Source organism: Abramis brama (genome assembly GCF_963993115.1).
Source record: "Abramis brama genome assembly, chromosome: 3".
NCBI lineage: Eukaryota > Metazoa > Chordata > Actinopteri > Cypriniformes > Leuciscidae > Abramis > Abramis brama.
This window is the reverse complement of record NC_139965.1, coordinates 23,413,525-23,423,670: the sequence shown is the minus strand read 5'-3', so window position 1 is coordinate 23,423,670 and position 10,146 is coordinate 23,413,525. Positions and strand designations below refer to the sequence as shown.

Below are 10,146 nucleotides of genomic sequence, written 5' to 3'. Positions count from 1 at the left end.
GGCTTGTGCGCACCCAAAGCAGCTTGTGGTTCTGTCTCTCTCTCTCTCTCTCTCTCTCTCTCTCTCTCTCTCTCTCTCTCTCTCTCTCTCTCTCTCTCTCTCTCTCTCTCTCTCTCTCTCTCTGTGTCTCTGTGTCTCTCTCTCTCTCTCGACTGTGTGTTCATAATTTCTTCGATCTGGGACTTAAAAGTGGCTCAGTTTGTACCACCCAACAACCACCCCCCCCAGCAGATCAGAGCGTCACAGCACCACCATCCCCTCGTGTTGACCACTTGCTCGACCGTCAAAGCGGACTGTGGTATCTCACTGTGGGGCATTCGTCGCAACACAGTAACCTCCGACGTTCCTGTCATCAGTACCTTTATGATGGCATTTACTTTTATATGTAGCATTTAGATAGCAATGTCCGATTTAACCATTCAGCCTTTTCAGGGTTGTGGGGGAGAATTGACTTTTTTGTTATTATTTATAGCTGTCATAAAAGCACCATCCCTGAACAATAGTTCTACTCTCAATTGATTTCTGTCTGTCTGTGTCATATTTTTTTGTTTTGTTTGTTTTGTTTATGCATGGGAGCGGATGTGTACTTGATTGCTTTAAGTCAGGGGTTTTCAAACTAGGGTCCAGGGAGCTTAAAGGCTTGCAAAAACAAGAAAAAAAGTACTCACAAAATGTATTTTAGGGCTACCAAAGTTAATATGTGCACTGAAGATATCAATGAAATTTATTGACAGCACTAATTTTTAAGTGTCATTTTTAAGAGTTGTGCTCACCAAGGCTGCATTAATTTTATCAAATATACAGTAAAATCCGTAATAATGTGAAACATTACAATATATAATGTTTTTCAGCAACGATTACTCTAGTCTCCAGTGTCACATGATACTTCAAAAATCATTTTAATATGCTGATTTGGTGCTCAAGAAATATTTCTCACCACTTACCTTTATATATTATATTATATATATATAATTTTTTTTTTTTCAGGATTCTTTGATGAATAGAAAGTTCAATAAAGATCAGCATTTATTTGAAATTGAAATATTTTGTGACATTATAAATGTCTTTACTGTCACTTTTGATCAATTTAATGCATCCTTCCTGAAGGATTCATTTCTTTCACACACACACAAAAAAACGGACCCTAAGCTTTTGAATATTATATGTATAAATTATATTATCCACAAAACTACCAAAAAAAGTAGTGCTGTTAATAAAATAAAAAAAGATCCGGAAAGTATTTACTTGTTTTTATGACGTCACATGATATTTTCCTCAGTGTTTTTTGTATACATGGAAAATATGATGATCAAAATATTTGGGGGCCCTTTTCATCAAAATGTTTGAAAACCCCTGGTCTCATTAATACTAAAATCATAAAACGTTTGCAAACCACATTATCCAGGTACAAATAAAGTGTTTTAATCACACCACCACAGTGAATGACCAAGCATTGAACATGACCTTTCACCTATTAAGAGGAGTCCAGACACAAGCAAAGTGTCTTCGCCCTTCACTATTATCTCAATGACGCAACATGTTTTGACATTATCTGTGTGTGCTACTGAGCATCGTCTAGCTGCAGGTTGCTGCTTATTTCTTTAGTGCTCAGATGAAAGCCCAAGTGTTCTGATGGGAGGAACTGCCTGTAAGATGACAGTCAGCGGATGATGAGTCCCCAAGTGTAGGTCGTATGAAAGGCCAGCCTTATCTCTTCAGATGACAGAATCACTGTGACAGCTTACCCATAGCAGCGCTGCCCCTACCCGTCACTCTCAGTTTTTAATTGAATTTCCGGTCCTGTGCAGTTTGTGTAAGTAATAACACAGACTGGAAAGATTATTTGGCCTGTAAATGTTTTTACTGTGACAACATGGGGATTCGAAAGGCACTGCATGAAAAAAAAAAAAAAATATATATATATATATATACATATACATATATATACACGCCCACAAAAAAGCTAGGCTACATGTATTGCATACTGTAGGCTCACAATTAACAAACACTACTGTCATAGTGAAGATAGTTCGGAACTACGGAGCCCCTAAAGGGACGTGGTGGTGGAATTTTTTTTAGGATGGGAGATTTTTTTAAAAATATATATATATTGCGTTCCCACGCAAAACTTTTGCGTTCCCACGCAAAACCTGTTTTGAGCTCGGACAGACACTTCCTGTTGTAATGTCCCGCTGGCAGTGTTTCAGAGCTCCGTACGTTAATGGAGCGTTTTCATAACTTTGCGAGGGAACGCAAAGTTTCTCGGGGGAACGCAAAAGTTTTGCGAGGGAACGCAAAAGATTTTTTTTTTTAAATCTCCCAACCTAAAAAAATTTCCACCAACCACGTCCCTTTAGGGGCTCCGTACGGAACTGCCATTGAAAACCATTCATTTTTGAAGTGTGCTAGATTTATAAATTCACAGAACTACAAGAGACATTTCAGCTTGGTTTATATGGTGTATAACTTGGCTTCAGAAAATTGCAGCACAGTTGAAAGAGAGGCCGCAGGCAGAAAAAAAAAAAAGCTTAGGATCAGCATTAAAACACAACTCGCGTAACAAAGGTTAATTTTGTGTTTATTTATACAAGTTTATAAGGTTTTGTTTCATTTCATTTTTATCATAATCACAAAAACTAGTTAAAATGTGAGGTAAAATCAAAAATGATCTTGTACTATAAAATGTATATTGGAGTCAGCTTTTCACTAGCACCATTTTTTCCTCTTATATTGCAGCTCAAGTTTCTTGATAATCTCTTTCCACTGAGATAAACTAGGGACAGGGCCGTTATTATTGCAGAACTGTTATTTGGCATTAAACCAACAGGAGTCAGGAGTCACTTTCTGGGAAAGGCAGCTGTTCTCCTCTCACTTACCCAACTCCAGAAATGGTTCAAGGAATGCTGAAAAAGACAGACCTCTAAACCATTATAGAGGTAAACCCTGTCAATCATTGACACAATAGCTCTTCTCATATTAACAAGCACAATGTTCGGTTGGTTACACAGTACACTTTTTCGAAGCTATCAAAGATACAAGCTACACTATATCTTGATACCCTCATATACGTACTCATTTGGTAACACACATGTGCTCATTCTTTGCTCTCCACGCCATGTGTTCTGTAACAGTACTCTTATCACTCTCAGGCTGGTTTCTTTGAAACTTTAAAGGACACGTTCAGAGAATTTAACAAGTCAATATCAGAGGTCAATATTCCCCATTGAAAAACCTGATGGAATTTAAGATGGGGAACTGCTCTAACATTTGCGTTTCTTGGAAGCATCCCCTGAGGTGAGTGCTTGTGTTCTAGAGCTCACGGGGGAAGTTTTACTGCTGTCTCCTGATGGCACATATGGCGTATGGCCGAGGCTGAAGGGTCATGCCCAGTTTTGGAGAGAGATTTGGAATAAAGCCTTTGGGGAACTGAAGGTTGAACCTCTGGAGCAATGTGGTGAAGAATAAGAACATCTCCAGCCTGGCCAACTGCTCTCCCAGACAGTGCCGCTTACCTAAAGACCATCAAAATGGATACGTAAGAATGAAGAATAACGTAACAAGCTTTTAGATTTACTGATTTCCTAAATATTTGCAGTTTACCTATTGAGAAGGGGAGAAATGCTTCATGCCGGACAAATTTGCCATTACGGTCAAGGAAGCGCTCTGGGCAGAAGATGGATGGGTCGCTCCAGTACTTCTCATCAAAGTGCACTGAGTACAAGTTAGTGATGACCATGGTGCCCTTGGGGATAGTATAGCCACGCACCACTGCATCTTGAGATGTAGCGCGGAAGATGCCCAGTGGGACGATATTGCAAAGGCGCAAGACTTCATGCAGCACTGCCTCCACATATGGCATCCTCTGCTTGTCTTCAAGAGCAGGTGGTCTGCCGTTCAGGACGCAATCGATCTCCATTTGGACCTTTTCTGCACAGAAAAAAACATAATGTCATTAGTGCAACGACATTAAAATGTTGTAAACGAGAACTGCTTCGTGGGCACCGGGCACCGACCTTGTATCCTGGGATATAGAGCCATGTAGAGCATAGCCCAGCGCAGGCAATTTGTGGTGGTCTCTGTGCCTGCGATGATGAGTTCTCCAACAGAGAAAATGAGATTATCTTGAGAAAAAGATGTCGCTTTATCGGTGGTGCTCTGTTCCATTTCGTCCAAGTAGGCATCAATGTAATGTTGCGGCGACTGCGGAATCCTGCCCTGTGAGAAGCGATTGATGATTTGCAGAAGGAAGTTGTACACCTTTTTGGCATTGCGAAACAGCTTTTGATGCTTCCCGAATGGCACGTACTCCATCCATGGGAAGGCGTTGTACAAGAAAGCCCAGCCACTGGCAGCCAGCTCCACATTCTCACTGAAGATCTCAATCATGTGCTGAAAATCACCGTCGTCGTAGGTGAAACGCTGGCCGAAGATAATGAGGTTGGTGATGTTGGAGACGGCATTGGTGACGAGATGCTTAGTGTTAAAGGGCTTCCCCTGGTGCTGGTCAATGGCATCCAGAAAAAACACACACTCCTCAGAAATCCTCTCAAACATTCGCTGACCACTGCCAAAGTAGCGGAAGCAGTTCACGGCCAGTTTGTGGTGTTCAATCCAGCCTCGACCATATTTGCAGTTCAGAAGTCCTAGACGGAGAATAAACAATGCGGTTGGCTTAAAAATGGAAACAAAGAAAGTTCATCTGATAAACTTTCTGTGTGTTTAACCAGAGATTATTAGTCAAACAGCAGTCTTGTGGGTTAAACACAGTTTACAAGAATTGCAATACTGATTATGTGATAACCTCATGTGTGACTGTCCTCTCTTCTCTAGTTATTGCCCCAACTCTGACATACATAACCGTGCCAGAGCGTTTTCTCTGAATCACCCAAATATTTGAAAGAGTGCTTCACTAAAAATGAAAAATCGTTTCATTAACTTCCCTTATATTTTCTGTATGAAACAATTGGAGATTTTTTTTTCTTTCCCAGACATTTCATAGTGACCATGACTGTTATGGACAAAGGAAAAAAACACACAATTAAACTAGTCCATAATATATGCTTTATTCTGAAGTCCCATGACAGCTGCACAGATAAAAATGTATGAACTCTACTGCAGCTTGTTATCATAAAGTGTCAGTGATTAATGACTTGTTTCGGTCTGTTTCTCACACAAAGCAATCCTGTGGCTTCAGAAGACTTGGAGTACAGTGCATGAGTATACTGTAAAAGTTTATAGTGTATGATGATTTTAATCTCCTTTTGTTTCTAACATTGAAAAAAAAAAGGAACTGCTTACAAGTTTAGAAGGACATGAGGGGGAATACATAATGTCGTCTTTCGTCATAATTTTCACTTTGGGAATTTTTATTAGTCTTTAACTATCTAGATTTTTCAGCAGTGTTTTATTCTAGGAAAACATTCTAAAATAAATGATTCTATAAGAAACCACTTACCTCCCATTTTTGTCATCTTTTGAAATAAAGGGAGGGATGGGCGGTCTGCAAAAACCTCACTTTGATGATACAGGCATTCTTTAATGGCATCATAACCATTTAGAATAACAGTCGAGATTCCTCCCAGGTCTAGACTGAAAATCTGGATAATAAAGGGCAATATTCATTAATCCAGTCCAGTGCCAAACATGTTTCTACTAATGAACGGAGTATAATTAGAGGACTACATTCACCCTCGTGGATACGGTGAAGAAAACGAATTAGGGATGCTGACTCAGCATGTCTTGGCCATTATACAAAACTGAGTGCTTTAGCGCTCTGCCAAAAATGCAACGCTAAATGCAACACTCTTTTGTTCCTTTCAAATACACTTCTCGCGACGCGGCGCGTCAAGACTAGAACGCTCCAATTCACTAACACGGACCAATCATCTGTGAGCTCAACGAGGGACATCAGCAACAGTAAAATGAGTGAATAACTGTCGAAATAATAATATAATAATTATAATGATAATAATAAAAATGCCTGCATGCAACTGCATCTCATTAATCTCTGCAATTACAGTTTTTTTTTTTTTTTTTTTGCCACAATAAGTATCCAACATTGCACAAAACATTTATTATTTTTTACAATAGTAGCCTAGACACCTAATATAAAGTGGGACCATAATTATTTATTATTAAATAATAATAATAAGAAGAAATTAATAATTTAGTATTAATAACATAATAATAATAAATATATATTATTATGGCTAGAGGAGTAGCTCTGCAGCGCGCGTCAAAAGAAGAAACTCAAGGCGCATGGCGACGCGCCGCAAGGGACGCTTCCATTGTAGACAGTTACATTGATTACAAGACAGTAAGATGCATTACAATATTATGCATAATTATTATTATTTAGTGGCTTAAAATAACTTTTTAAAAAGAAAATCCATACAAGTGACAACAAAAAAATATTAGCGTTAAAAGCAGCCAATTTGACAAGTCTACAGTATGTTACTTGAACATGTGCAAGTAGCCTAAATGAGAAAAATTGAGGACTGAGAGTAAGTGTCATCCGTACCTGTCCGTGGATTTCACTCTGCCTCTTCATGTAGACGTGAGGCTCGGTGGCCAGGGACAGAATATTCCCTATCAGGGGTAAAGGTGTCGGTCCAGGGGGAAACCCTCGGGGTCTCCGCTGCTTTACGAGCTGGCAAATCACCAGCAAAATGAAGATTGTAATGAACAAACTGCCCAAACAAATGAGCGTTTGCTCCCAAGACACAGAGAGCAGAAATGTCAACCGTTTAATCGATACCATTTTAGATAGGCTACTTAAACACTTTGGGATAATCTGTGCTTTCTGAAAAGTTTCTGGAGCTCCGTTCTCTGTCAGACCGTGTATTAGGAGATCATCTTGCACATGTTGCTCTATATCCCCCGCCTCTTAAAGGCTAAGATTGGCTGGCGGAAAGAGCGCTTTGGATTAACTTGCATTGTGTTTGATTAAACGGTGGTCAGAACTATTGATTGGCGAGAATTCAGACACATTTCTTTTCATTAGGGCAGATGTTCACAAGTACGTTTCCAAGCGGGGGTTTCTTTGTATTGGAGAAACTTGCAACATATAAATGGCCACGCCCACCCATGTAAACCAAAAAAGGACTTTGCAGTGGAAACCCCTTCTCTTCTTTGAACTAGTGACTAATTCATCGAATCTTCTGAATCTGTTCATTAAAAAAAGACTCGTTCATTTATTCATTCAGTGCCCCTTTTTGCGGTTACATCGTAGGTTGTGACAGGCGAGAGTATGTTTGTATGTAATAATAAGTTAACCATTTCCTGAATCGATTCATTAAACAGCAGACGACGGAAAGTTTTTGCCTACAAGTCTACTTAAAAATGAAGAAAGGGTGTTTAGCATCAAGAGATGTTCCCACAAACTACAACACATGTCTATCTTTTTCCTACTTTGCGGACTGCTAAAACTATCCGTGGCAACAGTGTAAAAAGTAGGCTACATCGACTCATCAATGTGTCCGTTTAGTAGTTCCTTCCTACCAATGAGATGCTCCTTCACAGCTCGCACTCGAATTCTATTTGCTCGTACGGTGCTACAGTGAGTCATGTCAGTCTGCTAATGCTTTGACAAAGTCAACGGTCAAGTTGTTTGTCGTTATAAACTTTGAAGACAGGAAACCAGTCACTTAATATTTCAAAAGGCAGAGTCAGAGATTTGAAGTGAGCGCAAAATATGAGTCAGTTAGAAGGTAGCCTAAAGTGAATTATTTAGGCCTATTCAAAAACACTAATTCGTTCACGAACGAAATATCACTATGCCTACTTTAAATTCTTTGAGTCACTTACCATATGAGTTTGGCTGAAGTTCCGAAGAATTAGACATAGAGTTAAAAATTTACGATCGTTTTAAAATAAATTAAAAAGGTCAGCCTGGCCCAGAATACTTTTTGCTTTTTTCATGACAAGTGAGAGAAACAGACAGTGTGCTTTGCGAACCAAGTAAAAACAGTTTTCGGGTCAGACACGTTTGCACTGTAGGATTTGTACAAACTTTGACCTTATGGTTTGAAACTAACGTTACCCTCATGTCAGCATTTTTTCCTGCTATTTTAAGTAAGACCTGCAAGTACGCAGCACGTTTATCAAGTTACCATAGGCGTATACAAAAGCACCCAGTTTAATTAATCAGAACACATATGAATTGTGATCGTTTTTATTACCCGTATGGTGATGTTAGTGTATTATTTAAACAAAAGCATTATGCTTCTGCACCACTGCACACATTCAAAAAGCATGTAAAGGGTTAGCCTAAATAATATTATCAGGGGCTACGCACTGCAGAATCTTTAATATTTAAAACTCAGTTTGTCATCATAACTATTGTAATGTAGGCTATTACTCATATTTAATTAGGAAATTGCTTTCATATTAATTGCTTCTTTTTTTTAGAACCAACAGTTGAATTCAAGACAGTACAAAACATTTCCATTTCAAATTGTGCACAACAATCACCAAATAAATTAACAAAAAATAAAATGAACAAATAAATTAATAAATAGTCTTATATGTTATCAATAAACAGTGCCTCGTAAAAAAGCTAGTACTGCCTGCAGAATGGCATAACCCTTTTATCTTAATTGCAGCCTATAAAAATTGCATGAGCTTGTATTTATAAACTGTGTATAGTGGGAAATGCTGTCTTGAGAAAATAATAGGTTTGAAAAGAAAACAAAGCATATGTCTTTCCACAGCACAGGAATCATACCAACCTCTGCATGTTTTTATACTTTTAAAGGATAAGTGAATGAAGTATCAGCATGTTAACTATAGCAAGCTACTAATTTGATCATAAATCCTCCTTGTTTTCTCAGTAGAAATGTGATTTTTCCACATTGTTGATGCTCTATTACATAGTGTCTTTGGGCCTTATTATCTATGAAGTTTGAGCCCTTCCATCGGTATTGATAGATACATCCACAGCAGGTCTCAGGGGATTCTGTTCAAAGACTGCAGTGTTTGTGATATATAATGAGGACATCTAGAACATTCAATATATCCTCCCATAAGAAACACTTCTAATTATGGATTTGGTATAGCTGAGGGAAAAGTCAGTCAACATAAATGAATCAATAAAAGGAATTTGAGGCCTCAGTGGAGCAACGGCATATTATGAAAATAAATCCTTTGCTGTGATTTTAGCAAAAGACAAGGCTAAAAACGTAATTAGTTTCAGATTCCACAAATAGCTGTTTCCTGTATATTGCATTTTTTTTGTAGTGTTGCACATACAGTAATCAGTTTTGAATGGGCGCAGGTAATACCCATCAGAGGTGTCTCAGTCATTATTTTTGTTAGTCCTTGGTGACTTGGTACCGTGCCAATCCCAATCAGATGATGCCATTGGTTGTTAATGTAGCCTAAATAAAAGGATGGTGCGTGATTAATAAAGCACACAGACGAGATTATGATGAACTCTAACTCGCTAAGGAGGGTTGATTGATAAGCAACACTCAGTGATTAAATCTCATTTCCTTAATGTCTAAGGATGAACTGTGCTGGCTCCTCACTGACCATTTAGTGCTACTCATTGTCTCAGAGAGGGTTATGGATTGTGTTTAGTTTTCCTCTCAGAGTCATTACAAATCACACTTAATCCCTGCTCCGTTCCGTCTGCAGGTGTTTAAACAGCCACGCAGATCAAACAAGCTGTGTCGGACGTCTCCTGCACCATGATAACAGCTACCGTACGAAACTGATGCCGTTCCTCAAATGAACTCTGAAGGATGTCTCACATACGTAGGTGCATAGGCAGATGCAGCCCATGAGCAAACATAGTCTGCTTCAGAACAAAATGATTATCTGTCTTCTGAAATAACTTACAGAAGGCTGGCTGGAGTGAGTGATGAAAGCATGACCAAATTTGAAAAGGTTACAGTATTGACTCCAAAGTTTCATGCAGGAAAGGAAAACTCTCGACTTTGTTTGCTTACTCACTGAACTATGGACGTGGTACGTCTCAGCAAAGTGTTCCTCTAGCGGAAATGACCCTTCATTAGGCTGGAGTTCATCACGCGTGCAAGTGTAGTTTGCGTCCATAGCATGGGTCCGTGGTCCTGTCACATTGCCCAGATTTACTGATTCCGTCATTGGCGCAGCTTTGGGTTCGATAACACTAAAAGGCTCATC

The 10,146-nt window shown here is 39.0% G+C and overlaps 1 protein-coding gene across 5 annotated transcripts in view; it reads right to left on the bottom strand.

The window, feature by feature from the left end:
• Positions 1-2,561: 2,561 nt before the first annotated feature.
• cyp2r1 (cytochrome P450, family 2, subfamily R, polypeptide 1) overlaps positions 2,562-10,146 on the bottom strand; it is a 119,349-nt gene continuing 111,764 nt past the window's right edge. For 2 of the 5 annotated variants that reach the window (XM_084107835.1, XM_084107834.1), the window contains exons 3-7: positions 6,521-6,649; positions 5,456-5,597; positions 4,014-4,643; positions 3,601-3,927; positions 2,562-3,512 (exon numbers count right to left, since the gene is read on the bottom strand). In XM_084107835.1, coding sequence (XP_083963961.1) covers positions 3,331-3,512; positions 3,601-3,927; positions 4,014-4,643; positions 5,456-5,597; positions 6,521-6,550 — 1,311 coding nt within the window. In that variant the 5' untranslated portion in view covers positions 6,551-6,649 and the 3' untranslated portion in view covers positions 2,562-3,330. Of the gene's footprint in view, positions 3,513-3,600; positions 3,928-4,013; positions 4,644-5,455; positions 5,598-6,520; positions 6,894-7,806; positions 7,944-10,146 lie in introns of those variants that run through there. The other 3 variants (XM_084107833.1, XM_084107832.1, XM_084107836.1) reach the window with 3 other exon arrangements.